Source organism: Musa acuminata, chromosome BXJ3-5, assembly GCF_036884655.1.
Source record: "Musa acuminata AAA Group cultivar baxijiao chromosome BXJ3-5, Cavendish_Baxijiao_AAA, whole genome shotgun sequence".
NCBI lineage: Eukaryota > Viridiplantae > Streptophyta > Magnoliopsida > Zingiberales > Musaceae > Musa > Musa acuminata.
The window spans coordinates 44903876-44916175 of NC_088353.1; the positions used below are offsets into that span (position 1 = coordinate 44903876).

General features: G+C 41.3%; 1 protein-coding gene across 4 annotated transcripts; it reads right to left on the minus strand.

Annotated features, from left to right (window-relative positions):
• Positions 1-4702: 4702 nt before the first annotated feature.
• On the minus strand, positions 4703-11741 carry LOC135637559 (uncharacterized). Of its 4 annotated transcripts, none has more exons than XM_065150140.1 (3): positions 11529-11741; positions 5292-11396; positions 4703-4964 (listed from the first exon to the last, which is right to left on the minus strand). In XM_065150140.1, the coding sequence occupies exons 2-3, from the start codon at positions 11344-11346 to the stop codon at positions 4870-4872; spliced, it is 6150 nt and encodes a 2049-aa protein (XP_065006212.1). In that variant the 5' UTR covers positions 11347-11396; positions 11529-11741; the 3' UTR covers positions 4703-4869. The 4 variants fall into 4 exon arrangements, with proteins under 4 accessions (XP_065006212.1, XP_065006210.1, XP_065006211.1 ...); XM_065150138.1 differs by having other exon boundaries at positions 5292-11435; XM_065150139.1 differs by having other exon boundaries at positions 5292-11454.
• Positions 11742-12300: the final 559 nt, after the last annotated feature.

Consider the following 12300-nt stretch of genomic DNA (forward strand, 5'->3'; position numbering starts at 1 on the left):
TAATACGTCAGTGGTTTAGATCTAATCGATGATGTCCAACTTATGAATTTGTCTTAAAAAGTGATGAAGGATGTTGCAAAATTATGTCAAAGAAGATGTCCGATCTCTTTAAATCGTAAGTCAAATTGTACAGAAGGAGACGAATGTCGAGTATTGCAAATCGTCCAATAGAGTGCAAACAAACAATCTATCGATGTGAAATATTGAGTCAGAGCACCAACATCCATGTTGAAATTATATTTTTTTTATATAAAATATAATGTTAGTATCAATAAAACTACTACTACGATGAAAGGGCATACACATCCCACGTAATAATACAATTTCATGGTGACATTCGGACAGTTTCTATACTCTATAAAATAGTCATATAATTGATCGATTCAGAGATTAATATATTTCATCCTCTTTTAATTTTTAATATTTTTTATTAATTTATTTATATTGTTCAATATGTTAAAAAGACTAATTATATCATTTCGTAATTTTAATGCTCCCACCAGACGAGCCTCCCAAGAGACCATGCGAAAGCAAGCACAGAGGCCACCCCGGTACTTCTGGGAAAGGGGAACAGCCACCACACCACCAGAGGTACAAGTCACGGTAACCCAAAGCAAGGATAGGGGCGCCGTGACAGTGGGCACGAGTTCAGTCGACTACAAACAAAAGAAGCAGACTCAAGAAAGAAGAGTTCACAGGCTTTTAAAGGCCACACAAGCTGTCGGCAGCAGCAGCAGCAGCAGGGAATAAGCTTTCCTCGTAGATATCCGCTGTCGGGTGAGCATCAAATGACAAAAGGAGCGCCTACGGCATTTTGACCTTTCACTTCGCAAAGCCATGGAGGCTTATCAAAGCATATGGTCTCACAAAAGCTGTCACCGATTTGAGTGTCGGCAGACTTTTTAGAAGATGATGTCGTGATCACGGACACAAGTGAGTGCGCGTCATCAAATAATACTAGTTAGTGGTTGCGGATGGAGGAGAATGGAAGTGATGGGTGTTGGGAGGCGGCGGCCATTGTGGTGGCAGTAGAGAATCCTGATGATGCTGCAGAAGAGACCGATTGCAGTGGCGTAGGACTAATTTGCCATGCCCGGATGGGGATGGGGATGGGGATGGGGATGGGGAGGGGTTGTCGGGGCCTAACCTCAGCCTTCGGGTGGTTCAGCTTCTCCTGGATTAATCAAATGACATCCAATTTAGTTCAGCACATCTGCAGATGATTCCATCAAATTGCTGCTACCTGCGAGTACAGGGTGGATGATTGCAGAGGTGGCTGGGGACCACCCAGTGGTTCCCAGCTGCCTGCCTCCCTATCCGATCACCTAATCTACCCGCAGATAAGTAAATGGGAAGCGAATAAGCAGAGTTAATGAGGAAACTGTAAAAAGAAATATTTATCCTTATGCATATTCTTTTTATAAAGAATAAAACAAAGAAAGAATTATCCAATGTGACATGGACATGTTTAAAAAGTCCATAAATGTTTTAATTAGACGACCACCTGAATCTACTGGTATCAGTAGCAATGAGATGTAGACAGCAACCTAAACTGACTTTATTAGAAACAAAAAGGAAAAAAGAAATATTTAGTCGATCTCAAATAATTGGGACACGTTATTATTATTTAATTTGATGAATGAGCAAAAAAAAAAAAAAAACTCACTTAGACTATAAAAAAAAGTACTAGTTTTAAAACTGTTAACTACAAATCCTTTTCTGTAAAGAGAAAAGGGTGATGAAGGTTTAAGTAAAAAAAAGATGACAACAAAATATGACACTCTCAGGTAACACAATACACACCTTAAATGCCAAGGCCCTACTCGTTCTCATTGTATCTACCGATTAAATAATGATCGAGAATGTCACTATATGAATGAAGAAAAGTAATCAATGAAATATTTGAATATAGAATGTTGTTTTAGCATTTAGGACTCATAACATATATGCTAGTAGAAAAAAATGGCTAGAAAGATGATAGGTTTTAAAACAAGCTAAACCGTCACAAGGAAAAAAAGACTTATCAGTATTAATATGGATACGGAATGCTAATACGAAGAATTCCAAACAACAGAGACATAACAAATAACAGGATCTTACCTCGATGCTGAAAAAGAAGCTCGGACCAATGTTCAGAGGCCCATGAATGAGGATGCTGAGGTGCCATAGCCAAGCGAGGACCAATGTTCAGATAATTAAGGCTTTCAGCCTACAACAGCAAACAAAAGAGGGCATTTGCGGAGCGGCGGATCGGTGGGAGGCGATCCGATCCATTTGCGGAGCGGCGGATCGGTGGGAGGCGAACGAGAGAGCAGACAGAAGAAGCGAGACAGGGAGCGACGCCCGGTGCGTGAGGACGAACCAAAGTGGAATTATATACTTTTTTATTAACCTCATTTTCGGCTTTTACTAAATATACAAAATATTATTTTAAATTAATTTATTTATCAATGAGTTATTATTGGGATCGGTTTATTATTATTATTATTATTATTATTATTATTATTTAACAATGTTTAATCGTTCATATTATTTTATTTCTTTGTATCATTTCTATAAACTGTACTCCTTTTTTATTATTATTATTATTTTTATTTTTTTTTGAAAGGTCTATTATAGTGATTTAAATTAATGACCGAAGAATAAGGTATTGGGAAAATTATTATTAGCGTGGTCCGCGTCGAACATACTACGATCGATCCGCCACCGTCGGTCGGTCTTCCGGTTTTCCATTCGTCTTTTTTTGTCTTTTTTGTCGGGAGGACACATCACTGTGCGAGTGCACTTGGCAGATGATAAAAATCTTACGATAAAAAATGTTTGGTGACTTGACGAAATGCGCGATCCACTGTGCAAGTGAGTGAACGTAAAACAATCAACGAATGTAATATAGTGTGTATATCACTTGGTTCTATAGATATCGATTAGTTTAATCGATATTATTTATTAACACATATGTATACACACATACCATCTTATGTTTAGAAGGTCAGCTCGAGCTTAATCTTCTTTGGAATTCTCGCCTCACGAATGAATATTCTTCCGACACACTACTTGAAGAAACAGTTGGTGATGGATGATCTTTTGGGTTCGGCCTCCATCACCATCACCATCACCATCACCATCGAAAGGGGGCAAAGACACGCATCTTCTCAAAGAAACAGTTGGGTCATACATACATAGATCCTTCGGGTTTGGCTTCCATCATCATCATCATCATCATCATCATCATCGAAAGTGAGGGGAGGGGGGAGGAAAAGTGGTTCCAGAGAAGCCTACTTCTTCCCTACTCTCCATATTTATCGAGTAGGTAGGTGATGATGATGATGCGAAGGTCCCATCGAGGAGGAGAGGTGTAGAAAGCAATGGTCGGAGAAGAATCCGAAACAATAATTGCAGGCTCATCATGTTTGGGGTGGGATAGAGGAGCTCCACATCCATCCTCAGAATAGAACAGAATTGAATGCGTTACATGGCCAAGGCTTGGGGTGGGGTGGGGTGGGGTGGGGGTCTGCTGCGGCTTCGGATGAAGGTAAGAGTGGCACGAGTTCCTTTGCTGATGATCCACACACCATCCTTCTTCTTCGGTTGGCTCTGTTTGATGTTCGATGTGATCATAGTGCGGTGATAAAACAGCGAAGCATGCATGCATTTGGGCCGTCGCTCCGCGCCTTGTATTATTGTTTAGCCAAATTAATTAATTGTACTCCGCCAACAATTTATTATGAGGTGTTTGTTTCTTGTCTAATAATTGTACGGATTCCTGACTAACTACCCAGCTAATAATTACAACATGCAATTAATCTACAATAGTACGTGCGTCTGGGATTTGGATTAATCTACAATTAATCGATTGTGATTTGATATTCTTTTTCTACTTGTCATGACACTCGCTGCACGTGCGTCTGGGATTTGGATTTGGGTTCTGCGGCCTCCGGCAGCACACGTTACTATGGGTCATATAATCTACAAAAAATAGTACCAGTAAACTGAATTCCCAAGAACCATCTCACAAAACTAACTCCTGAAACACACACAAATGATGTAATCACACGAGTCCAAGATTGAAAAGATGCTGTTAATAGGATAGATAGACACTCTACGTTGACCAAAAGCCTAAGAGAGTAACCCAAAATCCTCGTCGACTCAGTCCGTGCAAAATCTCACCGGATCAGATTTAATAACCTCTACTGCTAGGAAGCTTCTGAACCATACAACACTTTTTTTGGGAAGCCTCTCTGTTCATCCAAAGAGTGCATCCAAGTTCACTAAATAGACTCAACAAGTCATGTGATTAGGATGCAACCGAAAATGAAAAATCGCAAACTAAAACAATCGACCATTCACATGCAGAAAAAGTCACCAACAATCATCTCTTTTGGGCAGGAACAAAAAATATAAAAAGATACATTCTACTGTACAATATCTGCAGCAAGCGATCCAGACTGCAGAATCAAAAGTGCTACATCTACCAGATTCGTCAGCCAAAATTTATGTCCATTTGAAAGAATAATGCCATGGAGCACTGCAAGACAGCATCTCATCTCAATGACACTTTTACATTATTTAAGACAAGAATTGGGTCCCACCCATTTGTCACAGGAGAAGGTTTCTTTCTATCACTAAGACTACACACACAGCAACCAGGTACACAATGCATTCTCATGTTGATTCTTAAAGGTATATCGATAAGAGCAAAACCGAAGTCAATTGAAAGCATTTTACTGAGGAGAATCCTCTTCGTGGTAGGGTCAGCTTACATATTTCTACAACATGCACTTGGAAGTGCTCCAAATCCATTTTCGACATAAATCACGAGGAAAGGTAGTACCTCAATGTTATATTGGGCATGAAGTATACCAAGATAATCTAGCCAGCTTGTCCATCCACATCAGTGACTGTTGCAACTGGTTTTTCACTTGTGACTTCAATAGCATCCTGGACATTTTCTCTCTCTGCTTGTGCTGAAGCAAAACAAGCATTTGCATGAGCATGTATATTCTTGCAAGCCAATGTCGCGCATCAACAAGACACTGACTAATAAAAGATAAAGAGAAAATAGAATGTCAAGTTTCTACTGAGGCCGCAGTTGGTTTGGGGTTAAGAAGGATTAAACTGGCCAAATGCTCAAGGTTAAGAAGAGTCAAATCAATCATGTCCAATAAGTTTACAGTATAGGTTAAACTTAATCATTTTCTTTGATATCCTAGATAATTGGGTTAGTCAGCTACATTAGAAATCAAACAAAAAGGCGTCAAAATTAGTTTCTGGTGCGAATGGATGAAGATTACCTGAAATGTTGATGCTGTGATCCTCTACAGGTGCAGCGTTACCCTTATCTTCTGGTTTGTTTAGAGAACCATCAACTGTTGATGGATCAAGATTATCAGGAATGGTTGTGCTGCAACTCTCTCTGAGTATCTCATCATTTTTGTCTTGGAAATTGGTGTCTGGAGAAGCATCAAGTGTTGATAGGTGAAAGTTACCAGCAACATTTGTGATGTCGCTTTTGTCTTGGAGACTAATGTCTGGAGAAGCATTACACATTGATGGATAAGGACTAGCGGCAAGGCATGTGTTGCTGCTCTCGTCTTGGAGATTTGTCTCTAGAAAAGCATTGGACATTGATGGTTTAGGGTGGCTAGGAATGTCGCTATTCTCTGTGAGAATTACATCACTGTTGTCTTCGAGATTGACATCCAGAGAACCATCAGACATCGGTGGATGAAGGTCTCTGGGAAGGCTGGTGTTGCTATGCTCAAGTACTGATGCATCATTTTTGTCACGGAGATTGGTGTGTAGACAAGGCATTGGTGGCTGAAGGTAACTGGGATTATTTGTGCTGCTGTTCTCTGTGGGCATTGCATCACTCGTGTCTTGTAGATTGGCATCTGGAGAACCATCATACATCAGTGGATGAAGGTCACTGGGAAGGCTGATGTTGCTGTGCTCAAGTACTGCTGCATCGTTTTTGTCAAGGAGATTGGTGTCTAGATACGCATCAGACATTGATGGATGAAAGTTACTGGGATTATTTGCACTGCTATTCTCTGTGCGCACTGCATCACTTTTTTCTTGCAGATTGGTGCCTGGAGAACCATCAAGGTTACTGGGAAGGCTTATGTTGCTATGCTCGAAGACTGCTGTATCATTTTTGTCAAGGAAATTGGTGTCTAGATAAGCATCGGACACTGATGGATGAAGGTTACTGGGATTATTAGCGCTGCTATTCTCTGTGGGCACTGCATCACTTTTTTCTTGTAGATTGGTATCTGGAGAACCATCAGACATCAGTGGATGAAGGTCACTAAGCTCGAGTACCGCTGCACCATTTTTGTCAAGGAGATTGGTGTCTGCATAAGCGTCAGATATTGATGGATGAAGGTCACTGGGATCATTTGCGCTGCTATTCTCCGTGGGCACTAGATCACTTTTGTCTTGTAGATTGGTGTCTGGACAAGTACTGGACATTGATGGATGAAGATCAACAGGAATGTTTGTGCTGCTACTCCCCATGAGTACTGTATCACTTTTGTCTCGAAGACCGGTGTCAGGAGAAGCAATGGACATTGATGGATGAACATTAGCTGGGGTGTTTAAATTGCTATTTTCTACTGGTAGTGCATCCGTTTTGTCTAGTTGCTTGGAGTCTGGAAAAGCATCAGGGGTTGATGGAAAATATCTAAGCCGATAACTTAAAAGTGATGGCCCAAAAATGCTATACTTCCCTGCATTGCTGAAAGCGATTTCTGCATCAGCACGCCGCTTAAATACTACTACCACACGGTTGTTCTTCTGCTGCACTTCTGTTGCTGCTTCTTTTAGGGGTCCATAACGACTGAAAATTCTGATCAGATCAGTCTCAGAAGGAAGAGAACTTGATCCATTAAAATTCAAAACCAATGCAGTTGGCATGAACTCATCAACCATCTTCTCTTCCACACTAATTATTGGCCTATCTATTGGTGCTGCTTGCCTTATATTGGGAACTATCTTTCCAACATGAATATGTTCTGCACCTTGCAGAACAGGAACCAGTACAAGAGTTGATGACGTTTGTCCTGAAGACTTCCTCTTCTTTCTCTGACTCCGAGTTTGGGCTTCTCCTTTGCTTTTGGCAGGGCCACTGTGAGAAATCAAGTCAGACCAGTAAGAGTCCTGCATGTGATCGAGTTCTGTCATCTCCAACACAGAAAACTGATTGTCCACTTTCCTTTTCCTACCCCTTCTACCCCAAGTTTTCTCGGGATGCTTCTTTTCACTATAAGAAGTAGAAACACAATAGTCCCTAACTTCAGTAAAGAAACTGATTATAACAGATAAGCAATTGTGTCCTTTCACAGGATCCATTGCTGCTGAGCATAGCCGTGATAACATTTCATCAGAAGAGTAATCTTCCCAATTTTCTTTCTTATCTCTTGGGCTCTGCATATTCACATCACTGAAACCATCAGAAACAAAAACATCAAATATACTATCATCCTTGGATACATTCTTCAGAGATGCTTCACTATGACCCTTAAGGATAGGCGGAGCCCCAGTAAGCTGGCTTGCAACACGACGGATGCATTCACCAATCTTAAAAGAACTGCTAATAGCTAATGATGGTAGCTTATTTTGCAGATCTCCTAATGAGTCTAGCCTTTTTTTCTTACCTTTCTCTGAGTCAGATGAGTCAGAGTCAGTAGCCTTGCGCTTCTTGTTAGAATAAAGTGAATCTGATTCATCAACTTTTATTCCAAACTCAGTATTTGCACCATTTGCAAGCTGAGAACATTCAACCTCCATCAGCTCAGATAAGTTCTTTTGTTTTTTGCCATCCTCCAATACATTCTTTTGCTTAGCCATGGAGCTCCACCTTCCTCGTGATTTCAGTTTTCCAAACATCATTTCTGAGACAATAGGACCTGATTGCTCAATGGTAACTTCCATTATCCCTTCCGATTTAGAGTCTGAGATCTCAGCATCATTTTCACTTAATCCACTAATGAACTTGAAAGAAGGAAGTTCAGGATAACCTTTAGACCTGAAAAATGCCTTCAACTGAGCATTCACTATCACAAGCTCTAGACTATCAGTCCCACAATCTGGGAACTTAGCTAAAGCCTTAACATACTCGAGAAGTCTGCCAGGTTGAAAATAGCTTAAGATAGCTGACCTGTCAACATTACAGCCATTGCTATCTTCACGAATCCCAGCATTCTCAACCTTTTGGTCACTACTATTGGCATTAGCTGCTTCAGGGAAACAGGAACAAGTCATTCCCAACCCCATGCGCCTTGCAACCTCATCCAATGCCCCATCGATGGCATCCACAAATACATCTGAATTGCTCTGTTTTTCCATCTGTGAGAAATATGTCTCAAAATGCTTCAATTGGGATTCATCACACCAAGCAAATGTCTTGTCTCCAAAATAGGCTACAAGAAAGTTGTCCTTCTTTTGATGTCTTAAGGCTAAGTCTGATGCATCTGATGGATCAAAAATTTGGCCAGGCCACCAAGGATGACTCTTGACTTTACCCCAGACTAGATCAGATGTGCAGAAACTATCCTCATCCTTAGAAGGCAAGTAGTAACAAGGATGTTCATCACTATTTTCAACAGAAATATTAGGACTTGTGGCCACATGTTCTACTGCTTGCTTGTCTGTGCCTTTTGAGGTCTCCTGTTCATCAACCACCATTCTCTCATTATCATGTGTACCAGCATCAGGACTGACGTTCAGTATACTTCCCCCTAGAACAAACTCCTGATCTGCTTCTAAATTTCTACCTGTTTCCACATTTTGGCAGAATTCAGTTGTTGGAGATTCATCTTCTTTACAAACATTGTACTCTGTCACCATGTTTTGAAGACTCCCAGGATAACAATTTTCTCCAATATCATTTGTAAAATGATTACTAGTGGCCAAAGAACTAACAGTTTGGGATTCTGTCTCCTGACTTTCGTTGACAACAACATGAGCAAATTCAATGCCTGAGGGTACATTCTCAATTTGAAATGATTCAGAAGTCCTGGACATGTTGATTTCCACAGACAAATTTACATCCTCCATAAAAGTTTGAGATTCTGTCTCCTGATTATCGTAGAGTAAGTGAATGTCTCCACTGTCTGTTTTTACAACTTGAACATTTGCTGCTGTATCAGGCCCAGTACTAACCAAATCACCGACATCTAGAAGATATTCACCCAATGGATTTTTACCCAAGATGTTTACTTCTTTTGGATCAGTCAGGTCTGAATCTCTTTTATCATCAATTATTTTATCAGTTTTAGAGCGATCAACAAGCAGAGGATCCACCTTCCGTAATTCTTTCTCATGGATATCATTTTCTTTATCCTGTATATTCTGACTTAAGGAAGTAAAAGGCATCTCTGAGAATGAAGCTCTACCTCCATCAGTATCCAGCAGGGACAGTCTACTGGCCTCTGGTTCCCTGTCCAACTCCTTAGACTCATTGTACTGATTGATCGCCACAGTCAGGATATCTTCAGTTTCATCAACTACAAAAGAAGACTCAACAATAAGTTCTTCATTCTGATCAGTATCGCCAGGTCTAAGAACACCTTCTGATTCATGAAGATGTTTATCAACTTCAGGATGATCCACTGCCTCATTTGTCAAATTTTGGTTCTCCTTTACAATAGATAGACCATGCCCAGGGAGTTCATTTCCAATGCCAATCTCCAGAGCATCGACCTGGGTTCTTCTCTGACCATGTGTTCCCCCCGAGCTTTCAGCTTCCACCGAAGCAAGAGTAACAAGTGAATCAGATTCAGGAGCCCCCATTGCACATCTTGCATCTAATGCATTAGCTCCCAGGTCCACCTCTGTAGGTTCCAGATGTATGTCAACAAGATCATGACTAATCACCTGAGTTGCAATCTCTATACCTGATATACCCTCTCCAGCAAGTTCTTTTCTGTCACTTTCCGCAACCCCAACCTCTATGTCTCCCTGATCTGCTACACCATCCGGCTTTCCAGCTTCCAACCCTACAACATTCATGGAAGAGTCACACCCTGACAGATATGCTGGGTTAGCAAAACCAGCTTTCAGTTTCTCTTCATCAAGAGAATTTTTCTCAAGTTCAGAAACTATGGATCCCAAAGCACTCACTTCAGGTTGCAGCCGTCCATCAACAATCTTGTTCCCATTTTGAAAAGATAATTGTTTCTCTTTAACTTCAGTTTGATTGCTGATCTCTGAAACCCCATCCTGGATAGCCCCTGGGTCTGATGTATCCACTGACATTTCAACATCATTCCTGTCCATAGCAGCAGTAGTCAGTGTTGGCACACTCTCCACAGTACATTCTGCATTAACCATGCTAACTTCAAGTTTACGAGTGCAACTGGAGCCAACTTCCATCTCTGATGATGATAAATCCAGAACATCCAATTTATCCTGAAGATGCTCATCAATTGAATCACAGTCCACTGCACCATTCACCACATTCTCTTCCTTCTCTTTCTGAGATAAATCATCCTCCACAAGCTCAGTTCTGTTCTCATTCTGCACATAATTATCCTTTTCTCCTACAACTGCTTCATTTTCAAGAAAATGAGATCCATCAACTGTGACCTCATCAAGATTAACAGCATTCGTTGTTCTTGCACCCCCAGTAACATTTTCTATCTCCAAAACATCCATTTGTGCCTCTCCTTGACCTCCAGATCCATTTGCAGCTATCAAACTACTTTGGGTTTCTTCATCTTCTGTGGTAGCAGTTTCACCCTCCCCAAAATTACCACCAGCCATCATATCAATCTCCAGGTATGGTTTCTTTACTGAAGAATCAAATTTCTCAACAGTTTCATCTTCATTTCTGGTTTTTTCAAACTCGACTGGCTTGATCCTTCCTGGTACAGTCACAACCTCTTCAGTCACAGCCGTTTCAACAGCAGACACCATTGTGCTCCCTGCCTCGACCGCAGCACATTCCAGCTTCTGATCACCTTGGCATCCATCAACCAAGGAACGGCTTCCCACCTCATGTTCCACATCGTTTTGCTTCTCCACCCAAATCTCTATATCTCCTCCTACGTCAGCGGCACCACCACAACGAACGACCTCAACCCCAGCTTCCGTCACTTTGTTAGCAGCTGTCACACCATCGTTATCTGCTGCGACAACCATTGTGGCGTTCTGACCGCCGCACGACGCATCTCCCACCTCTGTCGGACTCGAATCCCCGCCATCCGAATCAGCCAAACACTTGCCGTGTCCATCGCCTCCAGGATCTGAAGCCGGCTCCGCTGCTGCGTCCGTACTTTCTCCCTCCTGCTCCCCGGCGTTCAAGTCGAGGCCTCCGGTCTGCTCCGCTGCCAGCCTCGAAGCCATCGGAGGAGCAAAACCCTAGAGATTACCCCCTCCACCTCTTCACAAATGGCCTAAGCTATCGATATGAAAACAGAAACCCTAAGAACTTCCTGTTCACAAAACAAGACCCTAGAATTCGATATAGATCAAAGAGCGACGGAGAAGGAAGAATTGAGAAGAGGAATCTTTCGAGGGCAAATTACCTGGATTTTGTTTGGCGTCGCGGTGCAGAGGATCGGGATTTTGGAGAGATCGGAAGGGGAAGAGCGGGGCGAGGAGTGGTCGCGGCTTCGGATCAATTATTCCGAGGGGCAGAACCGGGAAACGATTTCATGTATCCACGGGCTTACCTCTCTCTTTCTCTCTCTCTCTCTCTCTCTCTCTCTCTCTCTCTTTACGAGCTGCAGCTAGCCGAGGGCGTGCGATCTGACCACCTGCAGTGTGCTTACCTCCGTCTTCTGAGGAACCACTTGAGACACGACGGGCATTTCCGCTACGATGTGTAATGGACGCTATTTTCATTTGTAACTCTTCGTCATCTCTCGAATGTGTCGGTGACATTAATATCCATGACAGTCATTTGACCATTAATCAAGATTATGGATCTCCAAGTCCGGATGATCTTTCATGGATTTTATTTCACACCTTGGGTGATTTATTGTAGTAAAATACAATGAGATAAAATAAAGATGATTTTTCCACTCATCTTTATTACAATGAGATAAATTAAGATAAAATACTAATTAGTATTAGTGGTGCAAGAAAAAAAAAAGGAAATACAATAAAAACTTTGCTAGAAATTATAAATATAGACTGACTGTGTGTTGTACTTTGTAACTCACGTTTGACAGATTATAAAGCCATCGTATTTTATTTTAGATGAAACAAAAAATCAAAACCAGTAAGTATGTCCATTTCGATTATTTGTTATATTACAATTAGTTTGTGATAAATCTTGCACACTAAAAGGCACAA